At 41.8% G+C, this 12,672-nt stretch overlaps 1 protein-coding gene across 6 annotated transcripts in view; it reads left to right on the top strand.

The window, feature by feature from the left end:
* The window catches only part of sdk2a (sidekick cell adhesion molecule 2a), a 104,323-nt gene extending 92,607 nt beyond the window's left edge, over positions 1-11,716 (top strand). For 2 of the 6 annotated variants that reach the window (XM_088069124.1, XM_088069125.1), the window contains exons 39-45: positions 532-714; positions 823-948; positions 1,415-1,579; positions 1,677-1,817; positions 3,177-3,345; positions 7,451-7,580; positions 9,757-11,716. In XM_088069124.1, the coding sequence (XP_087925250.1) occupies positions 532-714; positions 823-948; positions 1,415-1,579; positions 1,677-1,817; positions 3,177-3,345; positions 7,451-7,580; positions 9,757-10,167 (1,325 nt within the window). In that variant the 3' untranslated portion in view covers positions 10,168-11,716. The remainder of the gene's footprint in view (positions 1-531; positions 715-822; positions 949-1,414; positions 1,580-1,676; positions 1,818-3,176; positions 3,346-7,450; positions 7,581-9,756) is intronic. The other 4 variants (XM_088069126.1, XM_042505662.2, XM_088069127.1 and 1 more) reach the window with 3 other exon arrangements.
* Positions 11,717-12,672: the final 956 nt, after the last annotated feature.

The following is a 12,672-nucleotide window of genomic DNA, read 5'->3' on the forward strand; positions in this document are numbered from 1 at the left end:
ACTCGTTCTGCTTAAGCTCACGCTCTAATCTGCTACAGATGAGTGTAGGCCCTGCAGTTACATATATGGCATGGCTGATAAATATGTGTTAGAATGCACTGGTGAGACTTTGCACAGTTTCCTCTCTCACTGAAAGAAACATGGCTAATAGCTGGCTAAGTGTGGTTGCCTGGACCAGATTGTCAAGTAATTGGGAGCAGAGGTGGAATGCTGAGCTGAGGCTGCTGTGGTCCCTCGGCTATCCGCTAATGGACCCAGAGCAAAGCCTGAACAGAGCAGTTAAGACAGGGAATATCAATTGGTCTATTATAAAAAGGTCCTGGTGTCTCTTCCTATCTGGATATCTAGAAGGCTGCTGGATAATAGACCTTTTCTGTTACATATGCAAAGATATGCATGTCTCTGATGGTCCTTGAGTCGGTCTGTGTTAGTCCTCTAACTCTTTGTGAATTTGTCTTTGTCTGTTCAAAAAGCTTTGCTATTTGTCGCTTGTAGAAAGCAGCATCTAGATTCTTAGTGTTTCTTGTACAGACTCCTCTCCTCGCACTCCAGGTGTCAGTAAGATAGTGACAGTAGATGTGAAGGGCAGCGCTCCCCTGTGGATGAAGATTAAAGACTTGGCTGATGGCGTCACCTATAACTATCGCATCCGGGCCAAAACTCTTACTTATGGCCCTGAAGTGGAGGCCAACATCACCACTGGGCCTGGAGAAGGTGGGACACAAAATCTGTGATCAATCACTTCTTTTTTCTGACATTAATGCCACGAATATCATCTTTTAGAGTGCCTTGTTAACTTGTATTTTTTTTTATCTTCCCAAGGAGCCCCAGGCCCTCCTGGAGAACCCTTTATTTCTCGGTACGGCACTGCCCTCACACTGCATTGGACCAGCGGTGATCAAGGCCGTGCACCCATCACGCGATATGTCATCGAGGCCAGACCCTCTGGTGAGCCCCTGGAAGAATTAGCAAACAGGCCTACCGGGTACAGGACTAATGGCCCAAATTGAAAGAGGAGGGCCCTGGCTTTCACCTGCAAAATGTCACTCCAATTAACACATACTGGCCAAAAAAAAGATTCAAAATGACCACAAAGAGATGCAAAGGAACTGCAAAGAGACACACAACAACCACAAAATTACTAAAAAGAATTCAAATTACCTAAAAGAGACACAAAAAACGATTACAAAGAGGCACAAAACCAGAAAAAGATGCATTACAACTACAAAGGGATGCAAAATGACAAAAAATACTAAACATCTATGAAGTGTGTGTGTCTTGCTTCTGTGTCGAAGAGGTTGGGGGGGGTTGAGCCACATACAAAAAGAGTCTTCCAGTACCTGAACTAGTGATTCCTACATGATGACAGCTTTCATTGTGAATATAATCACCTATTTTCTCTTCTTGCCTTCAGATGAAGGACTGTGGGACATCCTTATCAAAGACATTCCTAAAGAAGTGACGTCCTACACGCTTAACCTGGACATGTTGCGAGAAGGGGTCACCTATGACTTCCGAGTAATCGCAGTCAACGACTATGGCTATGGGTCACCTAGTGCTCCTTCCCCTTCTATATCAGGTACCTTAAACTGAAAAAAATAAATCAACAGTGAGTTAACAAAACAATACATGCTTTTTGGGGTGTTATAAATATCTCTTATTTGTTATGTTTTCAGCCCAGAAAGTGTCTCCCTTCTACGAGGAGTGGTGGTTCCTAGTTGTAATCGCCCTTGTGGGCCTCATCTTCATCCTCCTCCTTGTTTTCATCCTCATCATCCGAGGCCAGAGTAAAAAATACACGAAAAAAGCAGATTCAGGTACGATACACCACTGTCTGCTAAATTTGCTGCTAACATCTCAGTTCCTCAGTCTGCTTCTGCAGTGCAAGCTATCGACTTGAATTTGTCATCCTCTTGGACAGCTCTGCTGAGAATTGCATTTTAACGATTGCACATCCGAAGTCTATTTTAGAAAATGGGATTGTGAAGGCTCACACAATTAGACAAATTACCTGGGTTCTCTTAACATTGTTTGGCTGACAGGGGAAGGATGAGCGTAAAGGTTACCGGTGAAACAGCTTACATAGGCAGGTGAATAAACATTATTGTTCATGTTTAACTGCAGCGACGATCAATACCGGGATAAATGGCTTGGCAGTGGTTTAATGCTCAGGTCATTAGTCAGACTGAGAGTAATTATATAACTAGAGCAGTAGCAGCTCTTACACCACTGTATCAAGAAGCCAATTTTCATGATTGTGAATTATCCCAGGTGACAGTGCTGCTCCTAGAAACTCTTTATCAGAGTTCAAACCCAAAAACATAAGGTAGGGGATGTTAATCAGTGTTATTTGACTTATAGTTAATACTTCACATTATGGTAATCACTGTGAGGGCATCTGGGACTAATATTTTAGATGCAGTGTTGTAACCCAGCATTATTGAGGTAGTAGTGGAGTTGGACAGAAGGGTGAGATGGGGAGAAGGAACATTTTAGGGGGGGAAGAGGAGGGTTCGGTCAAGCCTTCTGCCTCGTACCATTGACTTTTTAGCACAGTCAGCATTCAGCAGGGTGCCAGGGTTACCAGGGTCAGTAAACAGGGCTTGGCGAGACCAGTCCAGACAAGGATTGTGTTTGTGTGAGGATACAAAGAGGGCTTCTTAGCCCCTTTAAACCCCTCCCCAATTTTCTCAGCCATGAAGCTGATGTGTGTGTTTGTTTTACTAGAGGTCATGACTGGACATTGGGCCTGACTGACTGTCTAAATCAGCATCTTTACTTGTTTTGTACGTATGAATTGAAGATGACATGATCAATAAAATGCCTGGATACTTGTTTTTGATTAAAATAACTGAAGTTAACCATGGATGGATTATTGAATGGGCACAAAGTTTCAGAGACCCCCCCCCATTTTTGCAAATCAACAACAAAAAGATGTTAAAGTACAATAAAGTCTATGTGTCTCGCTTCCATGTAGGAGAGATAATGGGGTCTTCTGCATGTCTGTGCCCAGGGGCCCATTGTGTCATGATCCGCCCATGAAGTTAACCGTTCAAAAGTTGAAGCCTTATTTTTGAGTTTTATTATGTTGAGTTCAACTAATTCTTAAGACTGACACTGATTCTAGATTTGACAAGGGATCACAAATCGCTTATGTCATCCCACAACCCACACAGTGTCGTCCTCCTACCCCTGTCCAGGCACCCACTCCAACTGCACAGCCCTGCCTCTGACCCACGGCGAGATGGTGCGCCTGGACGAGGGACGCTTCCCGGCCCTTGAGCTCAACAACAGGCGCCTCTCCGTGAAGAACTCCTTCTGCCGCAAGAACGGCATCTACACACGGTCAGTCACTAACAATCACAGGCGCTCAGCTGAACATTGCATCCATTTCTTGAAGATTCCACTTCTCAAACATATTGTTAACTCAGTTTTTTCTCCTACAATCCGGTGTTACATAAGTGTAACTTATACAGGCAGGAATTAATAATGTAGTGTTGTGTTTTCCCCCTCTTTTCCCTGACAATAGTCAGTCTTGAGAGAACAAACCCAGCCTCGAGGAGCCCAGCTGCTGATTTGAGCCTGCTTCCGCTCCCCTTGTTGATATTCAGTGATTGTGTGAAGCAACAATTTATATAAGGGGAACAGCACAATACCAGCTAATTAGCATTCATGAGCTTCTGCATGGCTCTTTGTCTGTCCATCACCGCTGTGGACAAAGGGTGCTTATGGGTCAGAGCCGGCCATTTTCTTTTGGCCTCCAGCCCAGAGTTCCTCTCGAGTGCAGTTCTGCGAGAGCTGTCTTGACATAAAGTGCAACACCCTTGGTATGAGAACACGTCCCTCTACCCGTCAGCAGGACTTTGGCAGGCAGGCAATGTTTAGTTAAATGTTAGATAAGAAGGATTTCACAAACTCTGCAGTACAGGAAGCAAGGGGAATGACCTGTGTAGAGATATGGGTAGTGGGGGAAAAAGTATCCAGTTCATTTACTTAATTAGAAGTACTAATACCACTCTGAAAATACTCTGTTACAAGTTAAAGTCCTGCAGTAAGTACAATCAGGAAAAGAATACTTTAAGTATTAAAAGTAAAAGTATCCAAAAAACGCCCCAAAAGTGTATTTTTTAAATTAGAAATAACGCCTCAAACCTCAAAATTATTAAAAAGAAGCAAAAAACCCACTCCAAAACTCCTAATTGTAAATAATAGGATACAAACACTGAAAAAACTCAAAATGATTTAAAAATATAGAAAAATACCCCCCAAAACCTCAAAATTGTAAATAAAAATAGAAAATGATCATGTTTATCAAAATAGTGTATTGATGGGTTAGGGTTATAACAAAACATCATATTTTAAAAACTCTTGTTAGGTTTTTATAGGAAAATTTTAATTAATAAAGTAACTAAAGCTGTCAGATAAAGGTAGTAAAGTAAAAAGTACAATATTTCCCTCTGAAATGTAGTGGAGTAAAAGTATAAAGAAAAGAAAATACTCAAGTAGAGTACAATTACCTCAAATTTGTGCTTAAGCACAGTACTTGAGTAAATGTTGGTTACATTCCATCACTGGATGTGGGTCACATATTTGGTGACTGGATGGATGGTGGTGGTTGTGCTGGGGGATGTGAGTCCCGAGTCTGCTTCTTGTCACAGAAAAAAAAAAGAAAAAGATGTTGGTTTTTGCACATTATGTTGGAATGTGCTAGAAGGGTTGCAGAAGAATCTGTGCTGTTTTTCTCCTTGACCAAGGAGGCCAAGACGGGGATCAAAGGGTCTTGAGTTGTGCCGTCTCTTTTGAAGAGCTCCAATCTGCTGCCGTACTCTCTGCTAATGATCTGTGGACTAAGGAGGAAGAGTGGGAGGGATCCCTGCGGGATATTTGAAAGGGTGAGGGAAAGAGGGATGAATTAGACAGATAAGGCAATGGGAAAAATACAGTGCTCCTAAATAATTCAAAGCTCACTGGCAGCATTTTGGAGTCTGATCGGTTGCAGGATTCATCGTCCTTCCCCTACACACACGTGTCTCCATCCTTTTTATGTCTGACTCAACCTTGTCTGAATTCTTCATAGATGTTTTTTTTTTTCCACAGTCCGCCCCCTCACGTCATCCCCTTTAACCCAGAGGAGATGTCTCTTTGTTGTGTCAACCCTTTCATGGCCGTTGTCATGTTGTGTCTTCTAAGCTTCCTGTTCTTGGCATTCCCGGTGATTTAGCTCCCGCATATATCTCAGTACATATTAATTTTTATTTGAGAGGCCGTCAAGGTTGTCTGCTTTATGCCTTAATATTACCCTTGACATCCCAGCACTTTATGCCTGTCTAATCTGCCCCCACATACAACGTTTTCCTTTTCAAATCATTTAAACATTTACTTTCATGCCATTCCTAGTTTATTTAATTCTTTATAGTCTTTTTTTTTTTTTTATTCTCAAAACCAACGATGCAAACTCTCCTCTTTATGCTGTGTTAGCCTGAGTTACATCCTGAGCCCACTGATGTAGCTCAGTGATGTGAGGGTAGCGATCCAGATTTGGCCCTCTGACCGTCCAATTCAATCTCAGCAGACCTTGAACACAGCAGCAGTCATTACTTCAGAGGAAGAAAAATAATTGTCTTCGCAGATGTTTCTCTCTGCTTTACTTTATGGACTTAATGACTGGAGATAAAAGACGAAGCTAGGAGTCTTTTTGCTTGACCTATGCTCATAAAAGAACTTTATAATAGTTTGCTATGCTCAGGGACATGTGCAGCTTTTCTGCAGGAGGTTTGTATCTGTGACTGTCGTAATCTGTACTGCAATTCAGCTCTAATCTCACAAAGAATCCTTTCATGAAGATGCTCATAAGTCGTATTGCCTCCATGCAGGTAATAGCCATGGCCATTATGTTTTCGGGTTGGCCATCCATCCATCTGCATGTATGTCCGTCCTCTATTCGTCATATTTTTAAGAACGCGAAAGGGATACTTCAACGATTTTCAAACAGCTTTGTATCAAAACAATGTGGGTAGTATGTGTGAGTAAACTTTCCTCCATCTAACCAGTGCCTTGATATCCCTCCACCCCTCGACAAAACATCGTCAAACTATGTCAGTTACGTCATTTGGCAGTGTTTCGCCAGCTCTTGGGGCTGCTGCGTGAACTACAGGCTATACTTCCGTGTTTTCGTATTGCCTGGCCTGTACTCAAAGAGTATACAGCTGATCAAGAGACACATCCAATCCTCTCTCTGTCTCTCAAACTTGAACTAAATATTTGCATCTTTCTACTGCATAGTCAGCCTTGTTTGATGTGAGGGACTTCTTTATATTGGTGAAGTATTTCTTTAAGAGAATTTCTTCAAATTTGGCACAAACGTCCACTTGGACTCTACAATGAACAAATTTGAATTTGTTGGTCTCAGGTCAAGATCACTGTGACCTTGTGTCTATCTCATTCTCATAAAGCAATATCGTTGGTAGACCTTAAGGAAGTTTCCTTAAATTTGGCTCCAACGTCCACTTGGACTTAAGAATGAACTGATTAGAAATTGGTGGTCAGCAGTCAATTGTCAAAGTCCCTGTGACCTCACAGAGCATGTTTTTGGCCATAACTCAAGAATTTATATTTAACTTCGACAAAATTTTATAAAATGATGAAGTGAGGACATTTAACATCCAAAGCGTTAAAGGTAAACTTCACTCTGACATCATAATGTTCTGCAAAAACACTTTTCTGGCAATTACTCAATGTCATAACTCAGGAACCAAGGGGGAGACATATGGTCAGGTACTGAGTAGGTGAAACTAATCTTAGGTGTCCACCTTGAAACTGTGCTGACTGCATAGATCTTCTGTCCTGCCAGGGGGAAGTATTCATGTTTTCTAGGATGTAAACAACTGCAAGGCAGTAATTCTAGTTTAAACAGGATCCTGTTTGTGCATTGCATGACGGTCGATGTGAGCTGAACTCATGCAGCATCCTCTTGCCACTGCTGCTGACTGACACTGGAATGAAATGGCAAAAGAATAAGACCAATTATAATCCCATATTCCTGCTTTGTGTAGAATAGTGGCTTCCAGGAATACACAAATAACCCATTTTGTGCTCATCTAAATGAAGCTATCATTTTAATTTTCATAATCAATGAGTCTGTGCTGAATCTGTGCATGTTGATCCCACTGAAGCCCCTGTGGGATGTGAAGCTTCTTCATTTTTGGAACTATTTTTCCGTCCTTGATTAGTCATCCGAGTGGTGTCAGTCACAGAAACAACAAGTCCTTTTATGTATACTCATATTTGTTCACAAAGAGGAGAGAGCTCTTGAGTATCTGTTTGAGTGTCCCAAAGGGAAAAATGATGCTGATCAAATGCAACATTTTTCTTATATAACAATGATCTCTCTCTCTTTCTGTTTTACTTTCTGTCTCACTCTTTCTCTGTCTGCTTTTCTCCATCTGTCCAGGTCTCCACCGAGACCCAGTCCTGGAAGCCTGCACTACTCAGATGAGGATGTCAGCACTAAGTACAATGACCTGATCCCGGCAGAGAGCAGCAGTCTGACCGAGAAACCCTCTGAGATATCTGACTCTCAGGTAAGCACCAACCCTGGCTTTCAGCCCATGTCCGCTCCACGTCCGGAATATTCAATGAACATAAATTAGAAAGTAAAATTCAGCTGTTTGAATTTCTCAAAGTGACAAAGTCCTCCAGGGCAGAGTCGTAACCTTTCCAAACTCCAAAAAGTACTTCTCTCATTCCACTTTTTTCACATTCGCTGTCTGTCTTCCAGATAACCTCCCATCTGTTTTGTCATAATCACTGCTTTTCTAGATGCAAAAACTAGATGGCTGTCTAATTATGAACCAGAATCTCTGAAAATGACAGTCAGCAAGACATTTGCCTCAAGTGGATAACCTCGAAATTAAATATCCTCTGTTAGTCATGGCTGACATCTCTGGATCTGACTTTTAATACTGATTTCTCCCATGGGAAGGAAGTACGGGGCCAATTCTCATGTCTCGTGTGTCTTGAAATGTCTTTGCAACTAATTAATTTTCCTCCAACAGGAAATGTTGTGTTAATCTGGGCTGCTGGGTCTCAGATGATCATGTGATGATGTGAACAGCTCAGCGTGTGTGTGTGTGTGTCTGTTTGTTGGAATAGGGCGGTCCTGTGCAGGGACAGGGAGGTTAGATGTGATGAGGGACGATGGGTACAAAATGCGGAGATTGTAGCAGATCGTGAACATCTGTCTTCCCACACTCGCGCCAGGTCTCCCTGGCCAATTTATCTGGTACCTGCACAGTCAAAACATTGTTCAACCCAGTTTGAGCAAACACCACTCTCGTGGGAGACACAAACTGGTGTTATTCTTTTCCTCCGCATGGCCTCCCACTGTTTACCTGCCACTTGTGCAAATAAATGGTGCTTGAACATCTGTTAAGCCGTAGTGTCTCAAAAGAGCATTGGATGGGAAGCCACTTGTCAGGCACACAAATGTGCCAAGTGTGTAGTGTTTTCTGCGAGAGTAATTTGCTCGCTTTTCTCTTAACTGTTTGTGTTTCTCAGACAGTTTAACATGCTGGAGCGGCGACAGGATTCACCCACACAAACAGTTGTAACTTGCAAAACTGATGGCTTAATATGACAACAAAAGGAAATGAGTCCAGTAAACGTTGTCTCTGTCCAATTCTAGGACACTCTTGTGTATGCGTATCACTTCAGTGCTCCACAGAGCTATGGGTGAGCTCCTTTGTGTAAAAGAAGGTCAATAGAAGTGATTATCTGCCCTGTAGAGTTGCATCTGGATTAAAGGAACAGTGTGTAAGATTTAGAGGGATATATTGGCAGAAATGCCATTTAATACAATAATTATGTTGTTGTTTTCTTTTTAAGGATAGTATCACCTAATCATAATAATCGTCTAATTTTTGTTATCTTGGAATGAACCATTTGTAACTACATAGGGAATGGGTCTTCATCCACAAAGTCTGCCATGTTAGATCACCATGTTACTACAGAGGCCCAAAACGGACAAACCAATCACTTACTCTAGATAAGGCCATTCTCATTTTCCCATCAGCCACAGTAGGGAGCAGCCCCTCTGTGGTAAGCCAAACAGCCTCAGAAAAGAACATTTTAAGTGAAATTGCCTTAATCAGTGGTTTTAGGAGTTTGGACAGGGTCCACTTGTTTTGGAGAGAAAAAGACCTCTGTAAATAATTTGTCTTCCAGTAAAAGTCTCCCGAAGGTATGACTAATGTTTTCAAGGAAGGAAGGTGAGCACACATTAGCGGCACATCTGCAACAAGCCAAATAGTGACAGAGAGAAACTAATTTGTAACGTGACAATGCTTTATTCAGTGTTTTTACTGGTTTTAATCACCTGGTCCATTTATTTTAGAGTGGAAGAGTCCTCTGTAAATAATTTGGCTTCTGGCAAAAACCTCCTGAGCAATTATACCAAGGAATCCTAACCACAAGTTAATATTTGGCACACGGGAGATGTTTCAATTGATTGTAATCTGCAATCCTCACTGTTAGATGCCACTAAATCCTAGACACTGCTCCTTTAATTGATTTCCAGATGTCTCTCGGTAGAAATATCCTGCTGTGTTATGCCCAGTATTGTGCAGTTTGACAGTAAGGGTGCTGTATTAGAGTTAGCCTTGATTTGAGAACATGGAAATTTAGCTTGTAAACACCCCAAATATACATTTATTCAATAATCTTGCTGTCTTCTAATGCTTTTTCCTGATTGACTCGCAGGGCAGCGACAGCGAATATGAGATGGATCAGAGTCGGCAGAAGACCCACTCCTTTGTCAACCACTACATCAGCGACCCCACCTATTACAACTCCTGGCGGCGGCAGCAGAAGGGCGTCTCTCGTCCGCCGGCGTACGGCTACGCCCAGCCCGAGCCCCTGGTGGAGCAGGAGTCACGGCAGCACCCGCCACCTGTGCCCCCTCTGCCCCCACTCCTCCCCCAGAGCGCCCCATCTCCGCAGCCCCAGTGCCAGGGCCAGGGCACTCTGTTCAGGTCTAAGGGAAGCCGGACTCCCACCCCCTCCCTGCTGTCCTCCGAACCTCCCAGCCAGCACAGCACCCTCTACAGGCCCCCCAGCAGCCTGGGCTGTGCCGCTCAGGCACCTACCGCGGGCTTCTCCTCTTTTGTTTGACACACAGCTCTCCTTCCAATAACAACAGGACCCTGAGGACGAGTCTTTGATTTTGTTGTTGTTGGTTTATTTGTATTTTGCTCTTTTTTCTCTTTTTTTCTGTCTATTTGACAGAGTTGTTGCTCAATATTAAGCATTGCAGGCATCTTGAATAGCGTTTTCTCCTCTGTGAAGAGTGTGTGTGTATGATTGTGTGTAGCGCGTATGAGTGGTTAATCCATGTGATATGTATTTTATGAAAAGACAATCATTTGAAAGTTTTTATGCGTTGCTTAAGTAACTTTATTTGAAGGTACAACCATGTGAACAAGGGAGAACAGAACCCGAGGTTCTGAAAAAAAAGAAAACCTTGTTTTAAAAACACTGTATTATTGTTTAATATGAGAGCTTTATGGAAAAACAACCACCTTAGAACCATATAGAGTACGGACCACTTGGCTTGCTGAGACTGGACAATGTGAAAAACCAACTCTGATGGAATAATGTGATGTTTGGACAAAGAACAAACTGATAGTGAGAAATGAACTCTGACTTTGGAGACAGGCACTCGTGGTCACCGTGGCCCCCGGCTGCCTTTGACTTTCTCAATCTGCCTAATCATTGTTGGAACTGCATTACGTGTTTACTCTATGTACTTGTCTCATATTGTTTACCAGATATTTATATCAATCAGCTTCAAGCTAAACATTCTCAGAACATCACTAGTGACAATGTTATGAATCACATTAAAGCATTGTGGCACCTTTATAGTAGTCTGGGGAATGTGTTGATTGTGTGCTGGTACTCATGTCAGTAGATATTACAAGCTAAAACAATTTTCTTACTGTGCATCTGTTTGCTTTTATGTTAGTCACAGAAAATGACTGAGAACCAAAAGCACAAAGTAGTTTTATCCCATCACAACCACATCAAACATGATGCTATTAATAGCTGTCAAAGAAGAACAAAAATAACCGGTTGCTGAGACATACAGAACAGTGACCAAAGTGAAAAGATTTTTTTTACAGAACATGTTTCCTTGACAACACTCCAGAAAAGACAACATGAAACTTACAGACTATAAAAATCAAAATAAGAAAGCTGACATACTTTCCAATCTTGGTTTGTTGACGAGGCTGGTTAGCTTCATGGTGAATCTCTGTTTATTTAAGAAACGTTATTTAATAATTGATAGCAAAAGGACACAAGTATTGTACATGAAATGCATCACCGAGGATCGACGTGTGACTTCATGTGTATTCAACGTGTTACAGTGTAACATGACATTGATATGATGACTGAAAATGTGTTTTATGCTCGCCGTGCAGACGTATACATATGTTAATGATGAGATGTTTTCTACGACTCTTTTGAATATTGCTGGTTCTTTACAAAAGTTGAATGGGACATTGCTGTGCTGGAGGTGGACATATAGTGTATAAAACTTAAGACAGTCGCTCCGAAATATCATCTGTCAGATTTTCCAATGTGAACATCACTGTATATCATGAAGGAAACATTATGGACCTATTCATGGTAGCTCTCTAAAATAAATTATTCTATTTTGTAATGGCCTTTTCTTCATGCCTCATCTCAATATTTTAGAATATAATGTAATATTATACAGAATAATATATATAGGCAAATGTGACTGATGAAGCTCAGCATAAATTCAATCAGGAAGACTGTCTTTATGTTTCATTTATTCATAAATCTTTCTCTCTATCTGCGGGCTGATTTTTTTTTCATAACTCCATTTACATTTTATTAGGGTCCAAAGTTGCACATATTTATGGCAGGCAACTTGAGTGACAGGCTGTCTGCATGGTGTCGCTGCATTTTGTAAGTGAGATACACCCCTTGCTCATCCACAGCTCCACCCCCTTGTCTCCTTGTCCCCTTGTTTTTTCTGGCTGAAAAAAACAAACATTATGGTGACGGCCAAAATGGCGAACTCGAGGCTTTAAAACAGCAGTCCACAAACCAATGGGTGACGTAACTGTAGCTACTTTCATTACTGAAATAGAGGGGAGTCATAGAGGGGAGTCACTATTCTACTATGGTTTCAATACTGCCCTTTAAAATATATGACGCCAAAGACTATTCCCATTTTTCAGACTTTTGTGCTATGTAGGCTACGAAAATATTCTTTCACTCACATTGAGTTCTTCCTGATTAAGCTTTACATGACAGAGTGGTAAAACTTTGCAACAGCGGTATTAACTAAGGGTTTTAAAGGACTCATAAACCATATCAGACCCTGCAGACAACTGTTTTACACAGACAGGCCTAAGTGGACCTATTTGCATGGTCTGAAAGACAAAGTGATTATAGGTGACATTTGATCCTACAGTGCATAAATGACCTGATTCTCTCAGCCACAAGAGACATAATTGGGATGCATAAGAGCATGAGTTACAGGGAAGAATTTGAAGAAGAACCTGATCCGGTGCAAGCATGCTGAAAAGCTGGGGGAGGGTGGGAAAGTGTGCCTGGGTAATCTCCTTATTTCAGGCCGGAAAACAT

The sequence above is a fragment of the Plectropomus leopardus genome, chromosome 18 (genome assembly GCF_026936395.1).
Source record: "Plectropomus leopardus strain MGB_pleo_1.0 chromosome 18, ASM2693639v1, whole genome shotgun sequence".
Lineage (NCBI taxonomy): Eukaryota > Metazoa > Chordata > Actinopteri > Perciformes > Serranidae > Plectropomus > Plectropomus leopardus.